At 43.8% G+C, this 21,179-nt stretch overlaps 1 protein-coding gene across 1 annotated transcript; it reads left to right on the top strand.

The window, feature by feature from the left end:
- The first annotated feature begins 419 nt into the window (after positions 1-419).
- On the top strand, positions 420-20,596 carry GPRIN1 (G protein regulated inducer of neurite outgrowth 1). Its single transcript, XM_020998508.2, has 2 exons — positions 420-651; positions 16,310-20,596. The coding sequence occupies exon 2, from the start codon at positions 16,359-16,361 to the stop codon at positions 19,188-19,190; it is 2,832 nt and encodes a 943-aa protein (XP_020854167.1). The 5' UTR covers positions 420-651; positions 16,310-16,358; the 3' UTR covers positions 19,191-20,596.
- Positions 20,597-21,179: the final 583 nt, after the last annotated feature.

Below are 21,179 nucleotides of genomic sequence, written 5' to 3' on the forward strand. Positions count from 1 at the left end.
CAGACTCAGTAACGAAAAGTGCTTTCTTTCCCGATGGAAAACTCTAGTTAGAACAAAGGAGAGTAGAGGTGGGGTATCTGTGTGAGGGGAGCAGTATGACTCTATAGTTGTAGAGATACAAAATGCTGCTTCCTCTCCCTCCTCTGAATTTAGCCCTAGTTCAGAGGGTCACAAACAGACCCCTGTTCCCTTCTCTCTCCCTTGCCCTCTCCCTTCCCCTGGTTGCCCATCCTTCTGTCTGCCTCTCTTCCTTTTTCTCTCTCCCTCTCCATATCTTCAGCCCCCTCTTTTCCTCTCTCTCTCTCTCTCTCTCTCTCTCTCTCTCTCTCTCTCTCTCTCTCTCTCTCTCTCTCTCTCACCCCCTTTTCTCCTTCCCTCCCTCCCTCCTTTCCTCCCTCCTTCTTCTAGTCTCTCCCGCGTCTCCCCCGTCTGTCCTGCTCGTCTCCGAGGCAGCGGCTTCCCGCGCATGCTCCATCGGAGGGCGCGGGCTGACAGCTGCGCTCGGCGCCAGCCTGGGCACTGAAGGAAGCAGCGCAGCGGCGACCGCGGGCGCGAGGAGCAGGGCACTGGGCACGGGTGAGACGGGCGCTGCTCCCGGACCCCAGTGGAGGCGGCCTGAGGAGGAGGAAGGGCTGCTCCAAAGGGGCACAGGTAACCCTATCCCAGCCCCTGCCCTAACTCACTGTGCCGCTACACCCCCCCCATCTGTCCCTTGCCCTCCTCCCCTATCCGGGCGTCCTCACGGACTGGACAGGTGGGCCGAACCAGAGTGGAGGATGAGGGCTCTACTCCTGACCCACCCAGGCCTCCAAAGGCTCAGTTAGACCACCCCCCCGATTCAGTTCTCCCCAGCTCAGTCTTTCCCCCCAACCCCCACCCCCGCAACATTCAGCCTACCTCTCCCCCACCCCCGGCCCAAAGGCCGTAGCCTCAGGCTATTTCCCCCAGAGTCCTGTCTTCCTTAGTTTCAAGATTCAGTGCCCGTATTAACTCTCCTGTTTATTAGGGAAGGGTGGGGAGGCATATGTCCTGGTTGAGTCTTTGGTGCCCCCTCCCCCTGACACTCTCCCTCTTCCCCCTCCTCACCTTGAAAGTTGGGAGGGCCCTTGGTCCAGCCCCAGCTGCCTGCTTTCCGATGATAGGAAGATGGGGGTAAGAACCCGTTTCTTCTCTTTCCCCTCTCCCACCCCCCACCCCCATTCCTTGTGTGTGAAGCAGAAGCTAGGGCCCTAGGCTAGAGATCTGTGCCATGTGCGTGCTTGTGTGCAGACACATATATGTGCCTGTGTTGGGCTCAGCCTTATGCGTTTTACACATATGCACACATGTGTAAATTCGAGAACAGCAGAAGGGGAGGGATCCCAGGCCTGGGAGGGGGCAATTTTTGTGGCTGCCTTCCAGACCGTCTCCTTGCCAAACCTCTACCCCAAGCCGGGGCTGCTTCCGCCCCACAGCCAAGAGCATCACTGCTCTCTTTGTCTCCCCCCCACCCCAATCTAGTACCAGGGATGGCGCACACACGTGTGGCAGCTACCCCCCTCATTCTTCCTCTTTGTTTTTCATGCACTTATCTCAGGGTGTTGCTCTGGGGAAGGGGTGTGTAGGAAAGGAGGGCAGGGGGCTGGTCCCCAACTTGTCAGTACCTTAGGGGGCGGACAGGGGAGGGAAATTTGCCCCTTCACACTCTGTCAGCGGTTGGGGGTGGGGATTCATCTGTACACTCTCACACACCAGCTTCTGCTCTCCAATAAATACACTCATACATGTCCACATTCTCATAGGTTTACACACTTGTACACATAGCTGCACACTATGGTACACACATTCTCAGCTACACTCACACTTACATTCTAATAGGTTCACACTTCTGTATATTTTTTAAATAGGGTTTGACACCCATATGCTAACACTTGGAGGCTCACATTCTCCTATATACAAGCACACAATCACTTTAAAAAAAAAACCACTCTCCAATCCCATCACAGGCATGTATACACACCCTTAATGAGGATATTTTCCATACCATACTGGTACACAGGGTTACACACACACACACACACACACACACACACACACACACACACACACACACGCACACACCCCAAATCACTATTAACTTCCACCCCTCTCATACTCACACTCATAATTACAAATACCATGACAATGCTACTCATTTTCACACATTTCTACCCTTCATACAGTGGTCATACCATCACATGCATTCATACATCCTTTCCTATTGATGCTTCTGACCCTCATTTTGACACTCTTAGTTACTGTGACACATACACACAGTCACACATATGCTTCCCCACCTTTCATGCTGTCACACACAATTACACATCTATCTCTGCTTCCTCTCACTCTGGTCTTCATAGATGGCTACATCATATAACCTATCACATATACCCATCTACCCCCTCACAGATGGTTAAATTCAATGTCATATGCACACAGACATGTACACTTTTTCCCCTCGCTATGACCCCCCCACATACATAATTACCAATTATCACATATATTCCCATATACTTTCACAGTATACCCCTGGCTCAGATACACAGATGGACCTTGCTTCCACATATATTCATCCACTCTTCATGATAATAGGCACGAACTCATACTAACCATAACATGTATGCGCACACACACACACACACACACACACACACACACACACACACTCAGCTTCACCCATCCACTCATATATATTGTCATATATTCCATCTCATGCTAACAAGATACACTATCTAGCTCCATGCTAGAGCCCTCTGGAATTTACACTCAGGAAGTCACCAGGCTTCCTGAAAGAGATGAGGCTTTTGCTCTGAGCCTTCCCTGAAGATCTCTAAGCCTTAACCTCCACCTACCACATACTGGGGAGCCAAGAAAAATTCATGAGTGATGCCCTCTACTCAGGTCTCTGTTACCAGCAGAATTAGGTTCCCAAGAGAGGACAGGTTTGGGCTCCTACAACTACCCTATGCCTGGTGTGGCTGGGAAGCCAGCTAGATTGCCCTCTTTAAACAGTGAAGTAGAGAAGGGGCGGGGCTATAGAATCTTAGAGGCACAGGATAATCATAAGAGTTCATATTTCTACAACATTTTAAGATTTCCAGGGTGTTTCCTCTGTAGCGCCTCAGGGAGTTCAGAAGTACCAGCATTAGCTACATTTAATGGATGAGGAAGCTGAGAGTCCCTGAAGGTAGAGTGATTAGCCAAGGGTCACTCAGCTGAGGAACAAAGGGAGCCCTAAGCTTTCTGGAAGCTAATAAGTCATCAAGCCTTTAAGGAAACAGATCCCAAAGACTTCCCTTACATTGTCTCAATGACAAATAGTTTAACAGCACAACCTGTTTATCTGCTGTGAAGAGGAGAGTGATAGAAGGGATGGGAATAGTTGAATCATAGACTTACATGATTTCAGAGCTGGAAAGGACTTCAAAGGACGCACATGTCTAACATGTATTTCTATAATATCCCTGACAAATGGTCATCCAGCCTCTTCTTAAAGCTCTACAATGCTGGGTGAGACTCTACCTTGTGAGGAAAGCCTGTTTCTTTGGGAGAGCTCTAATTGTTAGGAAATTTTTCCTCACATCAAGTCAAACACTGACTCTCTTGTATGTGCCTCAACTTCCCCTCTGGCACTAAGCAGAATAAATCTTATTCTTTTTCTGCATGACAGCTGCTCAGAGAGAAGGCAGTGTGGTACAATGGAAAGAAGGCTGATAACTACTACTACTATTTTTTGACCTTTGGAAAATCCTTTCCCCTCTCTGGATCTCATCTAGATCTCATTGGACTAGATGAGCTGTATGGTCCATTCCACTCTAAATCTAGCATTCTATTATTCTAAATCATGACTATGACTAAAATAAATTAGAAGATGATCCTCTTCTAAACATCTTCATTTCCTTCAATCATTCCCTTGTATGACAAGTCTCACCATACTGTAAATATCTCACCTTACTGGTTGTCTTCCCTAGAATGTTATTTGGGGGCTGTCATTGAGAGGATGGTTGGAACTAGGGACTGAAAAAGGAAGGAAGGAAAGAGTAGGTAGAAGGAAGAGAATAATAGCATAAAGCTGTGCTAATGCCAGCTGAAATTATACATGAATTCCAAACATCGTATTTTGGTACATTTGTTCATATCATTTTGGTTTCTTCAGTTCAGTAAACATTTAACAAACACCAATAATGTATAGATCCCTATGCCAGACCTTGGGAGAGGCACAAAGTTATTTAAGGCACAATTTCCTTGATGGAGTGTCAACCAGATTTCCATTGTTGAGGAACTCACTCCCTTCCAAGGCAACCCATTCCTCTTCTAGATGACTTGGAATTTTTGTCCTTACACGAAACTTAAATTTGCCTATCTGCAACCTCCAGACATTGCTCCTGATTCTGTCCCCTGGAACTAAGCAGAGAATATCAAATCCTTATTTCCTATGAAGCTCTGCAAATATTTGTAGACAGCTATTCCCTCCAAAGTCTTCTTGTGTCCAGGCTAAAGATACCTAGTTCATTCAACTGATCTTCACAGGCATGGGTTTGAGTCTCCTCACTATTTTAATCACCTCCCTCTTGTCCTTAATAAAATGTGGTCTGACCTGAGTAGATGACAGCAGGACTATTGTTCCGGACATTTTGGCTCTTTTAATGCAGTCTAAAAACTGTAGTCACTTTTTTGACTACCATGTCCTACTACTGACTTATACTGAGCTTGCAGTGCACTAATTACCACCCCCCCAGATCTTTTAGTGAACTGGCCTCCTATAATAGCCTACCCTGGTTCATTGGTATCTTCCAATGAGAGAAATTCCATGCTTGACTAGTGTGAGGTGAAGGAATAGGCTATATCACTAAGTGGGGTCCAATGAATCATCATCTTGAATAACAGTAATAGTAGCTGACATCTATATAGCACTTTGAAATTTACAAAGCTCTTTGCATCCATTACCTCACTCAATCTCCATCATTTCCTAGCTTTGCAACCAAAGGCAAGTCACTTCCTCTTTCTGAACCTCAGCTTTCTCATCTGTAAAATGAGAATATTTGCACTGCCTATTTCAAAGAGTTTTGTGAGGAAAATTCTTATAAGCCTAAAATCACTATATAAATATGTGCTATCATTATTATACCATCATTCTGTGAGTAGTGCAAGGCAGAGATTTATAGATGAGGAAATAGCTGACTCAGAACAGTGAGGAGACTTCCTGAGAGTCATACAAGGTAGTTTGACCAGGATTCAAATCCAGGTTCTCTAAGTATAAGGGTGATGCTCTTTCTACAACACCATACTTCCCTTACAACCAAACACCTCTTACATCACCTCTACAAGTATTAGTTTCCTCATCTGTAAAATGAAGGGGTTAAGTGAGAATGATCTCTGATGCCTCTGTCCAGTTCTAAATTTTATAATTTTGTGATATCCCTTCTCCCATACGTCAGAGTGCAAGAGGTTGCTGACCAGGGTTGAATTCAGACCAGAAGGAAGCATATAGGATGGGAAGATTCTTTCCTGAAGAGCTACATCCTTCCATGGGCCTAGTGTGCAGTTGGGATCAAGGAGGTCCAGGGTGGTCTGGACACAGAAGGACCTATCTCAAATCATCTAGTTAGTTGTGGTCAAATTGGAGCAAAGATTCACACAGAATTTCCTAGAAGGTTAGAGTTGAAGTGGACTATAGAGATCATATAGTCTGATCCCTTCATTTTAAAAATGTACAAAGTCTGTTGCCTTTAGGCTAGGCTCTGCCTTTTAAAAAATATTCCCTGGGGGCTCAAGAATTAAAGTAATTCTTTTGGGATGGAGGGGGAAAGAGGAAATAAGGCCACTGGAGAAGTCTGTGGATGGTCAAGGCTCTGGGACTTAGTTGGTTGAATCACACAGACTTATTTGAAAAATCTCTAGGCAGGAAGCATGGTTAAGCATAGAAAGAGATATTCTTAGAGTCAGGAAGACCCATGTCCAAATCTTGACTCTGAAATACAGGGTGATCTAAAAGTCATAGTGCAATTTAAAGTTACAGCTTTAAGATTTTGGGGACATCCTGTATCCTGCCTGAGTGACCCTGGTCACGTCATGTAACCTCTCTATGCCACAGGCAACTCTATGAGGCTCTGAGTTCTAGAGGAAGTGCTAATATGCATTGGTAGAGGGAATTGGATCATTAGAAGTTCCCTAAACTGATGAAATCACAGATCTAGTCTCAACTTCACCCTACCCCACCCTGAAACAAGCAAAACCATGATTCTAAGTTTTAGTGTCTTGGTCAAGTCCTAGGTTGGGGATTTGCACATGCTAGGGTCATGTGGTTATCTCTGTTTATTTCTTGCCAGGTGACCTTAGAAAACTTCCTTACCCTCTCTGGGCCCCAGTTCTTTCATCTGTGAAATGGGGGCAGGGGAGGGGTAGTGGACTTCATAATCCCTAAAGTCTCTTCCAACTCTAATGTTCTAAATATCCATGTTAGAATGAAATCAGACCTTGACATAAGAAATTTAAGTCTCCAAAACTAGCTTGTGAACCTGGGTGAGTCATTAAACCTCTGAGCCTCAGTTTTCTTCTCTATAAAATGGTGATAATAATATTTGTACTTCACCTCATAGGCTTGTTATAGGAAAGTACTTCATAAACCTCAAAGCATATAAGCTATGATTATGTGCTTCTAATTAAGTCCTGCTACAGTACCTCTTAGTAGTGTGCATGTGACCATGGATTCTTGAAGGCTAAGCAAATGAAATACATATTCTGACAGGTCTCACCAAGGTGGAAGAATGTCAGGTACTGATGGTATGTCTATTGTGTAAAGACCAACCTAGTTCCATTTGAAATGAACTATCATCAGGTTGTCTGTGTGGTGATTTTTTTTTTGTCACAGAGACTCTCAAAGGCCATCTAAGTCATGGAGAAGTCACAATCTATATTGATGGAAGAAATAACCATATTGATGAAATCACAAGTCCTTGAAGGGTTGACATATTAATGTCTTTGCAAGGACAACTAGATGGCTCAGTGGATAGAGTGGTGGGCCTGGAGTCAGGAAGACTCATTTTCCTGAATTCAAATCCAGACTCAGACACTTACTAGCTGCGTGACCCTGGGCAAGTCACTTAACCCTGTTTCTCTCAGTTTGCTCATCTGTTAAATAAGGTGGAGAAAGAAATGACAAACCAATCCAGTATCTTTGCCAAGAAAACCCCAAATGGGGAGGTGGAGCCAAGATGGCAGAGTAAATGCAGGAACTCACCTGAGCTCTCCCCAAAACCCCTCCAAATATCTTTAAATAATGACTCTAAACAAATTCTAGAGTTGGCAGAACCCACAAGAAGATGGAGTAAAATGATTTTTCAGCCCAAGACAACTTAGAAGGTCAGCAAGAAAGGTCTGTTGCATCAAGGTGAGAGAGGAATGCAGTCCAGCAGTGTGGACCAGACCCCAGCAAACCAGGAGCAGGCCTCACAGTGACTGAATCGGTGGCATCAGTGGTGGTTTCCAGACCTCTCAGCCCACAGACGGTAAGGGGATCAAGCAATGGGTCAGAAGGAGATTTACAGGGGTCCTTTTGCTGGCACTATGGTCAGGACTGTTATATTGCCTATACTTGGACCTGGGTCAGAATCCTGGGTCTTAGTCCCAGTGTGAGGAAGAGCACTAGTACAGCAGAGCATGCAGCCAGAGGGGAGCAGGGACTCTGGTCACAGGTCCAGGGTTGAAAAGAGTCCTTGAGGTTGCTCACAAACCAGTGCACTATACAGGAAAGTGGTAAACACACCTCTCCCTAGATCATATCACCTTGGAACAGCCAAAAACTTATAGAATTACCTCTGAAAAGAGCTGCACAAAAAACATGAAGTTTGAGACAGTGCCCCTTCCACTTGGAAAACAGAGCCCCACTTTAGCACAGAGTTAAAAGTCAAGAAATAGGCTGGAAAATGAGCAAACAGGAAAATTCTGACCATAGAAAGTTACTATAGTGACAAGGAAGATCAAAACACACACTCAGAAGAAGACAACAAAGTCAAAATTCCTGCATCCAAAACCTCAAAGAAAAACATGAATTGGTCTCAGGCAATGGAAGAGTTCAAAAAGGATTTTAAAAAATCAAGTAAGAGAGATAAAAGAAAAATTTGGAAGAGAAATGGGAATAAAACAAGAAAATCATGAAAAAAAGAGTCAACAGCTTGGTAAAGGAGGCACAAAAAATAGTGAAGAAAATAACACTTTAGAAAACAGAATAGATCAAATGGTAAAAAGAGGTACAAAAATCCAATGAAGAGAAGAATACCTTGAAAAGCAGAATTGTCCAAATGGAAAAAGAAATACAAAAATTCACTGAAGAAAATAATTCCTTAAAAGTTAGAATTGGGCAAATGGAAGCTAATGACTATGAGACATCAAGAAACAATCAAACAAAATCAAAAGAATGGAAAAATAGGAGAAAATATGAAATATCTCATTGGAAAAACAACTGACTTGGAAAATAGATCCAGGAAAGATAATTTAAGAATTATTGGACTACCTGAAAGTTATGATCAAAAAAAGAACCTAGACATCATCTTTCAAAAAATTATGGAGAAAAACTGCCCAGATACTCTAGAACTGGAGGGCAAAATAGAAATTGAAAGAATTCACCAACCACCTCCTGAAAGAGATCCCAAAATGGGACCTCCCAGGAACATTATAGCCAAATTCCAGAACTCCCAGATCAAGGAGAAAATACTGCAAGGAGCAAAAAAGAAACAATTCAAATACCATGGGGCCACACAAGATTTAACACTTTCTATGTTAAAGGATCAGAGAGATTGGAATATAATATTCCAGAGGGCAAACAAGATAAGATTAAAACCAAGAATCACCTACCTATCAAAATTGAGTATAAGCTTTCAGGGAAAAAATGGATGTGCAATGAAATAGAGGACTTTCAAGCATTCCGAATGAAAAGACCAGAGCTGAATAGAAAATTTGACTTGCAAATACAAGATGCAAAAGAAGCATAAAAAGGTAAACAGAAAAGAGAAATCATAAGGGATTTGATAAGGTTAAACTGTTTATATTCCTACATGAGAAAATGACATTTATAACTCCTAAAAATTTTTTCATTATTAAGACAGTTAGAAGGAGTACACATCGACAAAAAGCAGAGGTGTGAGTTGAAAATGATGGTATGATTATCTAAAAAAATAAAATGAAGGGATGAGAAAGAAGAATGCACCAGGAGAAGGGGAGTGCACTGGGACAGGTAGAATGGGATAAATTATCTGATATAAAAGAGGCCTGAAAGAGATTTTACAGTGGAAGGGGAAATGGGGGAAGGTGGGAGGGGAGCACATGAACCTTACTCTTATTGGAATTGGCTCAAAGAGGGAATAATATACATGCTCAGTTGGGTATAGAAATCTATCTTACCATACAGAAAAGTAGGAAGGGAAGAGGATGAGACAAGGGGAGGAGCTGACAGAAAAGAGGGCAGTTTGGGAGTGGTAAAAGTCAGAGGCAAAACACTTTTGAGAATGGACAGGGTAAAAGGAGAAAAAGAGTAGGATAAACGGAAAATAGGATGGAGGGAAACATATACTTCGTAATCGTTACTGTGAAAAAAATTTTATAGTGAGTTTCTCTGATAAAGGCTTCATTTCTCAAGTATATAGAAAATTGAATCAAATTTCTAGAAATAAGAACCATTCCTTAATTGATAAATGGTCAAAGAATATGAACAGGCAGTTTTCAGACAAAGTAATCAAAGCTATCTGTAGTCATATAAAAAATGCATTAAATCACTATTGATGAGAGAAATGTAAATTAAAAAAAAAGCTCTGAGCTACTACCTCACAACTGTCAGACTGGCTAATATGAAAGAAAAGGAAAATGACAAATGTTGCAGGGGATGTGGGAAAATTAAAACACTAATATACTATTGGTGAAGTTGTATACTGATTCAACCATTCTGGAAAGCAATTTATAACTACACCCAAAGGGCTATAAAACCCTTTGACCAAGCAATACCACTACTAGGTCTGTATCCTAGAGTGATAGAAAAAGGAAAAAGACTTATATGTACAGAAATATTTATGGCAGCTCTTTTAGTGGTGGCAGAGAATTGGAAATTTAGGGGAAGTCCATCAATTGGGGAATGGCTGAGTAAGTTGTTGTATATGATTGTGATGGTATACTATTGTGCTTTAAGAAATGATGAGCAGGATGCTGTCAGAAAAACATGGAAAGACTTACATGAACTGAAGCAAAGTGAAATGAGCAGAACCAGGAGAACATTGTACACAGTAACAGCAATATTGTATGATGATCTACTATGAATAACTTAGCCATTTTTGGTAATACAATGATCCAAGACAATTCTGTAGGATTTATAATGAAAGGTGCTTCCATCTCCAGAGAAAGAACCGGTAGATCCTGCGTGCAGATCTAAGATACTTTTTCTTTATTGTCTTTATTTTTCTTGAGATTTTCGTCTGTGTTTTCTTTCATAGAATGACTTACATGGATGATACCCACATGAATACACATGTACAAGCTATGTCAAATTGCTTGCCTTTTCAATGAGGAGGGAGGGGCAGAAGGAAAAGAATTTGGAATTGAAAATTTAAAAGTTTAAAATTTGGAACTCAAAAAATTTTTAAAAGAATGTTAAAATTGTTTTTATATATAATTGGGAACAAATAAAATATTAAATAAGATTTTTTAAAATGAAAGAAAATCCCAAATGGAGTCTTAAAGCATCAGATACAACTGAAAATGACTGAACAAGAACAAAGTCCTATATAAATGGATTATTAAAACACAAGCTATAATAATATTCTAAAGTTCCTTGTAGGTTTGACATTTTATGTTTGAAGCTCTCTTCCAGCTCTAACATTCTATGTTCTAAGGTCTCATTCAGCTCAGTCATTCTATGTTCTGTTTTCTGAGGTCTCCCCTACCTCTGATCCAATTCAGTTTGAGATTATTAATAAGCACTATGTGAAGGCAATAGGCTAGGAAAAAAGACAAAAAGGAAACAATATAACATTTTATGTTCTAGTTTTTAACTTTCCTTCCAGCACTGACATTCTATATTCTAAGCTCCCTCCCCACTCTGCCAGCTCTGATATTTTGTGTTTTTTGATTCAAAGTCCTTTCTAGCTCTAACTTTCCATATTCTAATTTCTCTCCCAACTCTGACATTCTATATAATTCTAATTAACAAGTTTTTAATAAATAGAGAGAGTTCCTGGAGATTCCCTGTGCCTTTTTATGACTGGAGATGAGCACTCTGACTATTCCAAAACCTGTCAGCTATGGAGCCTGCTAGGTCATATACATATTTCTACATGACTATGTTCATTTAATTTCCTGGGCCCAGCCATTTTTCATACCTAAGAGGTTTCCCACCTTTATCATTTAGCAATGATCACCACCCATTCACTGAAAGAGGTGTCTATCTTTCTCTCTCTTTCTGGAGCTGTCTATCCCTCTTACACACCATGCATGCACACATGTATACATGAATACACATGCACATACACACTTGTATGCATACACTTATATGACCTCCTGAGCCCTTGTGTGTCTTGGGGGGATATTTATTTACAGGAATTTTTTTTTCTGAGTAGCTCTGTGTTGGTCATATTAGGACCATCTTAGCTAATCATGGGAAGTCTTGTCCCCAGGAGGGAAGCCACAGGGGATGAATTATTTTTGGCCTCAGCAACTCATGCAAGCATCTACTCAGACATGCAGGAGATGCAGTCTGTGTCAGCAAAAGGAGTGGTCACATCAAAGACTTTGCAGTCTCTTAAAGTAAGTAGAGGCAGAAGGAGATGTAGTAGAAGGAGTGCTAACCTCAGAGCTGTGCTACAATCCCAGTTCTGATAATTACTAACCAGGTGACCCCAGGCAGATCACTTGACTGCTGAGCCTCAGTTTTCTCATCTGTAAAGTGGCATTATAATACTTGCACTGCCTACTTCATTCACCACTTGTGAGGAAAGTGCTTTGCAAACTGTAAAGGACTGTAGAGTTGGAATTATTATTCAGATCAAGTCAATAATCAATTGTGAAGTATCATTATGTGCAAAAGTAGCATACTTAGTACAAGTTACTAGGTGCTAGTAGGAGGCTCTAAGTACTAGAAACTGAAGATATGAAAACAAAAATGAACTATACCTGTCCTCAAGAAACTTAAATTCTACTGGGGGTATATAAAATGTGTATAAGTAAGAAAATACAAAGCATATACACAGTAACATAGAGTAAGGGGGCAGGGAGAGAGAAGGTGACTGAGCTGGGCTTTGTAGAAAATTAGGGATTCCATCAGGTAGAGGTGAAAGAGTGCAGATATGGAGGATCATATGTTCAAACGTACAGAGGAGAGAGATTGTATATCATGTACAGGGAACAGCTAGCAGGCTAGTTTGATTAGAATGGAAAATGTGTGAAAGGCAATAATATGAAATAAAATGGGACAAGTGGGTGAGAGTCACACTGGGGGACAAGGGGCTGTAAAAGGCTGGGATTAGAATTTGACAGCTGCAGTAGAAAATGTTGAAGTTTTTGAGGATGGGAATTTATGTTTTAGGAATATCCATTGGCACTAGTAGAGGACCAGATTGAAGAAGAGAAAGACTAGAGACATGGAGACAAATAGTTACTAGGTCAAGAATAAATTAATAAATAAAATTAAAAGAAATAAGGTTTCTTTGTGCATAAAAAGTACTCTTGCAAGACTTCGTTTTACAGGTCCTTATCTATCAGAGTGTCCTCTTCCTCCACCGTCACCAGACAGTTGGCACCATGTGGTATGGATGCTAGCCTAGTTCAGTAGAGGCCTCGGTAGAGCCCTAGTTGGGTCTCTTTTCCTCAAAACTCCCATTCCAGTATAGAAAATCATTGTCCTAGTTCAATATTAGCTTCTTCTAACTTCTGGCTCCCTTTGACCCATTTGTCTGTTTATAGGAGATGTAGTACACAGAAAGTGCTACATAAATGTTAGCTATTGTTTATTCAGGAAAAGCTTTGCAACATCTGACACCCGGATGTTTCCCATCCTTGGACTTTAGTGATGGGTCTACATAGTCTCCCAATGATTACTACCTCAGTACGGTGAATGACCTGTTGGTCCTCCACTGGTGTTGGTCCTCCTCATCCAGAAGCAGATATCAACACCTCCTTGCCTTAGCAGACAGTTCTTGGTAAGTCCCTGGGGCCAACCCTCTGGAGATGAGCTTTTCTACACTTAGCTGAGCCTCAGACTACAGATACACAGATCTTACCCCAGACCCTTTGTCTTTCCATCTCAGTAAGATTTGCCAGAGTCTGAACTCTGCTATCAGAGCCTTTAGGAAACTTGATTGTGCCAAGATGACTAGTTGATCACTTAGTCAACAAGCATTTATTAAGTGCCTACTCTGTGCCAGGCACTGTGTTAGGAACAGTCCTGTTTTCAAGGACTTTATATTCTATTGTAAAGGCAACATGTACATTAATAAACATGTATAAAGAATACATAAGTTAAAGGGCAGTAGCAGCTGGGGGCAGCAGGAGAGGCTTCATGTGAATGGGTGGGAAGGAACTTGAGAGTTTTGAAGAAAATAAAGGATTCTAAGAGCTGAAGGTGAAGGAGGGAAAGCATTGCTGTGGCGACTGGCCAGTGCAAAGATAAGAGATGGAGTGTCATCTTGGAGGAATGAGAAGGCAGACAGTTTATCTGGACCTTAGAATGTTGGAAGAGGGAGAATGTTTAATGAAGTTGGAAAGGTGGGTTGGAGCCAAGTTGTGAAGGTCTTTAAAAACCAAACAGAGTTTATGTTTGATCCTAGAAGCAACAGGGAGCCATTGGAGTTTATTGAACAGCAGAGCAAGATGATCAGACCTGCAGTGATACAACACAAGGAATCCTTTAGCAGAGGGTGTGATCACTTACTGCTTCATTAACTGCATCAGAGCTCACAGACCGGCTACAGAGGCCAGACTAATCTCCCTGAAACTCAGTACTTTGACTCAAAATATCTGAGCAAGAGAGGGTCATGCTTGGCTCGTGCATGGGATACCTCATCCCTTACATCTTTGTATCCTCTCTTGTGCTCAATCTGATATTTCCTGTCTATATGCTGGCTTCAGTAAATGTTTAGGATTTTAGGTTTTAGGAAAGGACCTTTGGGATCATCTGTTCCCAAGACAATTAAGTATAACTTTGAGTAAGGGCTTTGTGCCAGGGAACCAAAATTTAGACTGCTGACAAACCTTCCTTCTTCAAAAGGGAGAATAACTGAGCTTAGAACTTGGTTAAAAATAATAGCTAAAATAGGAAGCTGATAGATAGTGCTTGCTTTCCCAGACTCTCATTCGGCATCCTTCTCTGGCCTTCTCACCTCAGCCATTGTCTATTCCCACCCCTGTTCCCATAGCGCCTACTGCCCTGAGGTATGAGGTCTCTGTCTTTCCGTCCCCCCTGGAACTTAATTTGACTTAAAAGTTTATATGAAGGTAACTTTCTCACTTCTTTCCCCCAAGGTACTAGAATTGTTTATTAGGGCTCCAGCTATTCCAAACTTTTCATTTTACAGATGAGAAAGCTGAGACCCAAAGGGGTTAAGTGATTTACTCAGTATTACATAGTGACAGAGCTAAGATTCAAACCCAGGTCCCCTAAAGCCAGTGTTCATTCCACTATATCACATTTCTTCCTCTATTAAATGAATTGGATGATGATAGATAAACATAATAATAATAATAGCTAGCATTCATATAATGCTTTAAGGTACACAAAGCACTTTATAAATAGTATCTCATTTGGTCTTTATAACAACCCTAGCAAGTAGGTGCTATTATTATCCCAATGTTACAGATGAGGAAACTGAGGCAGATAGCAGCTAGGTAATTTGGCCAGGATCACACAGCTAGGAAGTATCTGGGACTGAATTTGAACTCAGGTATGTATCAATATAGGATACAAAGAGGCAGCAAAATGGATGTGTTACACATATATATCTATTACAACTCCCTACACACACACACACACACACACACACACACACATATATGCTAAGGGAAAGAACACTGAATTTAGGGTGATAAGACCTGATTTGCCCACAATTGACCACCTGTGTGACCTTAGACAAGATCTTTCCCCCCTCTCTGAACCTTGCTTTCTGCATTTGTTCATTGAGAAGGTTGAACCAGGTCAGAGATTAATGTCTTTAAATATATATATATATACACACACACACACACACACACACACACACACACACACACACACACACATATATAATAATTAGGGTTAAACAGGAAACCAATTATATGAAATATAGTTATCAAAATATTTATTTAAGTTCATGGACCCCAAGTTAAGAACCCCTGGACTATGTGATCTCTTAGATTCTTTCTAGTTCAAAATCCTATGATTCTATGATCTATAACATGGGAGCAATCATACTTTTACACTACCTCCCTCACACATTTTATGTGAGGGTCCAATGAGATAATGCCTTTAAAGTACTATAGAAATGTGACCTGTTATTATAGGTAATATAGCTGGCCAGACTGAAGTTAGTAGTCCGAATCTACTGCTTGTATGTATGACTGTTAAGTACTTTATAAATAGTATTTAATAATATTATATATATATATATATCTTATTTGATCCTCACAGCAACCCAGGAAAAAAAGATACTGCCATTGTGGCCATTTTACAGCTGAGGAAACTGAGACAAACAGACATAAAGTGACTTGCCCAAGGTCACACAGCTAGTAAATGTCTGAGGCTGGTTTTGAACTTAGGTCTCCCTGACTCCAGGTCCAGCCACTCCACCCAGTGTTCCACCTAGCTGCCATTATTTTATTTGTTTCTTAGTCATTTCAGTCATGTCCAGCTCTTTGTGGGTTTGTCTTAAATCCTGCTTGAGATTTTCTTGGCAAAGATACTAAAATGGTTTTCCATTTTCTTCTCCAGCTCATTTTACAGATGAAGAAAATGAGGCAGGTGACTTGGCCAGGGTCACACAGCTAGTAAGTGTCTGAGGCCAGATTTGAACTCATAAGGATGAGTTTTCCTGATTCTAAGCCCAGTACTCTATCCACTGTGCCACCTAGCTGCCCCACCATTACTTAATAATCAAGGGACAAATTAAATGGTATGGGGTTGAGCTAGGTGGGAGGTCAGAAAAGGAATAAATCTGTGTGGGCTGGAAGATGGAAAGCCTTCAAGGAAGAGGTGGGCCTTGAAGGAAGAGGTAGGATTTGGATGATTCTTTCACAACTCAGGGTTCTAAGTCTGAATAGCCTCCTTTGCCCTCTGTTTCAGAACCATTGGACAGCCGTTGGATAGACTATGGCCAAGGGCTTGTGGGAAGATGGGCAGCACTAAAGAGACAGCCAGCCTGCAGCTGTTACATCAAGAACCTGGGCCCCACTTGCCACAAGTAGCTCAGTCTGCCTCTCTGTGTGATCAGGTTAGGAGCTGCCAAACAGCAGACCTCGCTATGAGGAACTGCTGTGTGAGTGAGCTGGGCCTCCCTAGTGAAGCAGCCAGCTCCGAGCCCCAAGTTCATCCCAAGAAGGAGGCCTCAGAGGTGAGTCTGGGACCTACCCACTCCTGTGGGCCTGCAGAATTGGCATCTGGATCAGAGAAACAATTACCACTGAGTCCAAAAGAACTGGGTCCTAGTGGGATCTCCCTGGTTTGCTCCTCTGATTCCAAGTGCTCCAGCCCCTCTCCAACTTGGGCCACCAGGGGAAAAGAGGAGTCAGAGAAAGAGACCACTTTGGGGCTACCAGAAGAGCCACCCCAAGAAGAAGCTATAATAGAAACTTCAGGCCTGCTGCCAGCTTCAACCTCAGGGAAGCCAGATCCTGTGTCCTGTGAGAAAAAGGATCCTACACCCTTGGGGAAAATAAATTCTGTCACTTTGGAGAGCATGGATCCCATGTCCTCAGAAAAAAATGATTCCACCTCCATGGGGATGAAGGATCCCTTGTCCTCAGGAAGATCAGACCCTGCATCACTGAAGAAGGATGGTCCTGTGTCGCTGAAGAATGTAGATCCTGCATCCTCAGGGAAAACAAATCCCTTGACCCAGGGGAAAGCAAATCCTCTGTCTATGGGAAAGATGGATCGCATTTCCTTAGGGAAAGCAGATCCTTCATTCTCAGAGAAGGCAAACTCTATACCTTCTGGGAAGACAGATCCTGTGTTCTTAGGGAAAGTGGATTCTCTGTCCTTGGGGAAGGAAGTTGTCATTGCTTCAGGAAAGACAGATTCTTTGTCTTCAGGAAAAGTAGATTCTGTGGCCTCAGGGAAGGCGAATTCCATGTCCCAGGGAAAAATGGACCCTGGGACCTTGCTGAAGGAAGATGTCATTGCCTCAGGAAAGGCAGATCTCATGTGTGCAGGGAAAGTACATCCTGTGTCCTTAGGGAAGGTAGATTCCACATCTCTGGGGAAAGTGGATCCTGTGCCTTTAGGGAAGGCAGATCTCATGTGCTCTGTGGAGGTAGATCTCACATCCTTAGGAAAAGTCAATCTAGCATCCTTGGGAAAGGCAACTTCCATTTCTCCAGAGAAAGTGGATTCTGTGCCCTTCAGAAATGCGGATCCTATTTCCTCAGAGAAAGCAAAAGCTATTCCCTCGGGAAAGATAGAGCCTATGCTGTCAGGAAAGACAGATCCCATCCCTTTGGGGAAGACAGATCCCATGTCCCTGAAGAAGGAAGATCTCATGTCTTTAGGGAATGCAGATTCTGTCCCCTTGGGGAAGGTGGATCATGTTTCCTTGGACAAGGTGAAGCCTATGTCTTTGGGGAAGACAGATTATGTCTCCTCAGGGAAGGTGGATCATGTTCCCTCAGACAAAGTAGATCCTATGTCCTTGGGGAAGGTAGATCCAATGTCTCCAGAGAAAACAGATTCTAGACACATGGAAAAGGTTGATCCTGTACCCTTGGAGAAGGCAGAACTCACATCCTCGAAGAAGGGAGACTCTGTGTCTTCAGAGCAATTGGATCCCCTGCCCTTGAATAAGGTGGATCCCAAGCCTTTGGAGAAGGTAAATCCTATGTCCATGGAGGAACTGGATGCTATGTCTTTGGGAAAAGCAGACCCTGTGTCCTTTAAGAAGTCTCCAGCCTCAAAAGAACTTCTCCCAGAAACCTCGAGTCAGAGCTCAGCCTGCCCTAAATCAGAAACAATGCCTTTCTCTGACTCCCAGAGATTGAACAAAGAAATGGCTATTTATGGAGCACCCCAGGACACCCAGCCTGACTTCAGCCACAAGGCAGCAGCAACTCTCCTCGCCACTGGACCTGAAACCCCTTCAGTGAAGGTTCCTGAGACCCAAGCCATCACAGAGGAATCTCAAAAAACAGCATCTGCATCCCCAAGCCAAGGATGGTCATCAGGGTGCTCTCCACAATCAGCCCTACAGAAAATGAACCCAGCTGACCCTGCCAAGGCTGGAGCAGAGGAAATCCCACTGACCCCAGAGAGGATCCAGGAGCTTCCTGGAGCTCCACAGAAAGGAGTGGGTCCAACTCCAGTCAGGGAAGTCAGGACTAGGGATAATTTCACTAAGGTGCCATCCTGGGATGTGAGCACTCCACAACAGGATGCTGGCACCCAGGCAGATACACGTGCTGTCTGCGTGTCTGTGGCAGTGAGCCCCATGACTCCCCAGGATGGTTCAGGCCCCACAACCTTCAGCTTCCAACCCAGTGCTCAGAATGCTCCAGCTTCCCGGAGTCCTGGCCTACTGCTATCCAAGAAGGATGTAGAGATGCAGGTGTCTATGAGTGTGGAGACCCGATCAGTAGCCACTGGCCCCATGACCCCAGTGACCACATCACCCCACTCCTCATATCCAGAAGTACAGGTGCGAGCAGCTGAGGAAGCGCCTGAGCCTGTGCGGGAGGTCAGCTGGGATGAGAAGGGCATGACATGGGAGGTGTACGGGGCCTCCATGGAGGTAGAGGTGCTAGGCATGGCCATCCAGAAGCACCTGGAAAAGCAGATCGAGGAGCATGGGCGGCAAGGGGGACCATCTGGGTCACAGCTACCTAGCACTCGGGCTGGCTCTCTCAGAGGTGGCCCCCGGCCTGGGGAAGCCAAACGCCCCCCCCAGCTTGTTCAGGGCCCTGTTGCAGAGTATGCGGAGGCCCCGGTGCTGCTCCCGGGCCGGCCCTACAGCTGAGTGAGCCACTCTTCACCCTACCCTGGTCCTAGGTCCTCCCCTCTCCTTTTTTATAAATCTACACCAGTGTCTTGTGGTTTCTCAGGCAACACCTCACCTCCCACATCCTCCTCCCTAATTCTCACCTCTGCTGAAGCCTCTGAAGAGTGAATCGCTCACTTTCACACAACTACACTGGGGGTCAGAGGCAGAATGATCCCAAAGCACCCACACTAGGTCCTCTGGCCAGTCTAAAGTCATCCCTGCCCAATATGCCTGGGTTTCTCCCTTTTGCCTCCCTCAGTCCTGCAGGAATGGGTTCATCAAGGAACTCAACATAGCCCAGGGCCACTGGGAACCTGCTCAACCCCACACCCCAGCCTGGGCCCCACTGCCCTTTTGAAGGCACAAGCCCCAGCACCTGTACCTGGTGTGTCTCTGATCCCAAGGCCCAGAGAGCCCTCCCCATCTCACCCCAACCCCAGGCCTTGGAGGTGGCCTTGGATCCAGTCAGTCCTTTGGATCCCTGGGTTGCTCCCTCCCCAAACCTCCTTGACTGAGCCCCTGAGGTAGGGAGGGGAGAAGAGAGGGTTGTGATGAGAGGAGAGGTTGCTACCCCAGGACCACAAAACCCTGATAATAGCTGACATTTGTTCTCTTGTGCTCTGAAGTTGGCAAAGTATTGTACATCTGTTATCTCCCTTGGCCCTCACAATGGCCCCATGGCGTAGGAAGGACCACAGGTATTATCATCTCCATTTTACACTGAGGGAACAAGCTCAGAGAGCTATGTACCTTGCTCTCAGTCTCATTGCTAGGAAGTGTCTGAGGCAGGATTTGAATTTAGATCTCTCCTGATCCCAAGCCCAGTACCGCACTGCCTCTCCCACATGGCCCTAGATAGGGCAATGCATGAGAAATATGGACAATTTGGTAGCAAAGTCTGTTTGCATGTGGAGCCATGAAGGAAGACCTCAAGTGAGTATGTAAGTTCTCAAGTGTGTGAGGCTCCGAGTGTGCAAGCCCCAAGTACACTGCCTCAAAGCTACCAGTATTTATCAAATGGCCCATGTGTCCCCATTTCTGAATCCCTCAGCAGCCTGGACTTGTCTGGATTATTCAGAGAATGGGATGTAGAAGCTGATGGCAGGACCCCTGCAGGGCTTAAAATGACCCCTTACCTCTCCTTAGTCTATGCTACAAAGGTTGGGCTGGGGGACGTCAGATGTTTCTTCTGGCCTCCATTTTCTCCTGGTTAGAGAGGCAGGGAAATTCCCCAAGCCTTCGCCTGATTTCCCCAATTAAAATTTATTTCTAAATGCCTAGGACATCTAAAGTGAGCTGCTATTAAGACAGCCTGATTACCTCCTGGTTGCTGTGTCCAAGGCAATTGAGGAGGAGGCTCACAGACCATGTCGGGGCTCCTAGATAGTCAGGAGTTTGCAGACAGGTGCCAGGGGTTATAAATTGGATAAGGAGTCACAAGCCAGAGGTCACAGACAGTGAGAGGAGTATGGTAAATATGTTACAAGATTATAAAGGGTCATAGATGAATTATGAGCTTTTAGACAGTCTAGAGCTACCAGCAGGTTGGGGTTTACAGACAGGAAAAGATTCATGGATCAGGGAATGAGGCTGGTCAGGGGTCAAAGTAAGATAACAAATTAGTCAGGGAATAAACAGGTCAGGATTCACACCTTGACAGGCTAGGGGATATTACAGATAAAACCCCTAAGTCCTGAGCAAAGGCAGCTATCCCTTCAAAGGCATCTCACACCCCCTCAATAAAAACACTCCCGCCCTAGGTTCACCTAGCTTCTCTCTTTCCTCCCCACCCCCTGACTTGTCATCTCCTGTCTCCTGGATCTGGTGTGAGCTCGCCTTACCATCTGTAGTGACCAAACCATAACTCCTCATTCCAATGCCTGACAACTGTCCTACCCCAGTTCCCCCTGCCCATTGTTTTGGGGTACAATTTGTCAACCTGTGCATTGGTAATAAAACATTTCC

The sequence above is a fragment of the Phascolarctos cinereus genome, unplaced genomic scaffold, assembly GCF_003287225.1.
Source record: "Phascolarctos cinereus isolate Bilbo 61053 unplaced genomic scaffold, phaCin_HiC Scaffold_2;HRSCAF=192, whole genome shotgun sequence".
Taxonomy (NCBI): domain Eukaryota; kingdom Metazoa; phylum Chordata; class Mammalia; order Diprotodontia; family Phascolarctidae; genus Phascolarctos; species Phascolarctos cinereus.

Excerpts from the sequence above, each read along its gene's own strand:
- GPRIN1 (XM_020998508.2), top strand. The coding sequence starts at position 16,359 with ATGGGCAGCACTAAAGAGACAGCCAGCCTGCAGCTGTTACATCAAGAA.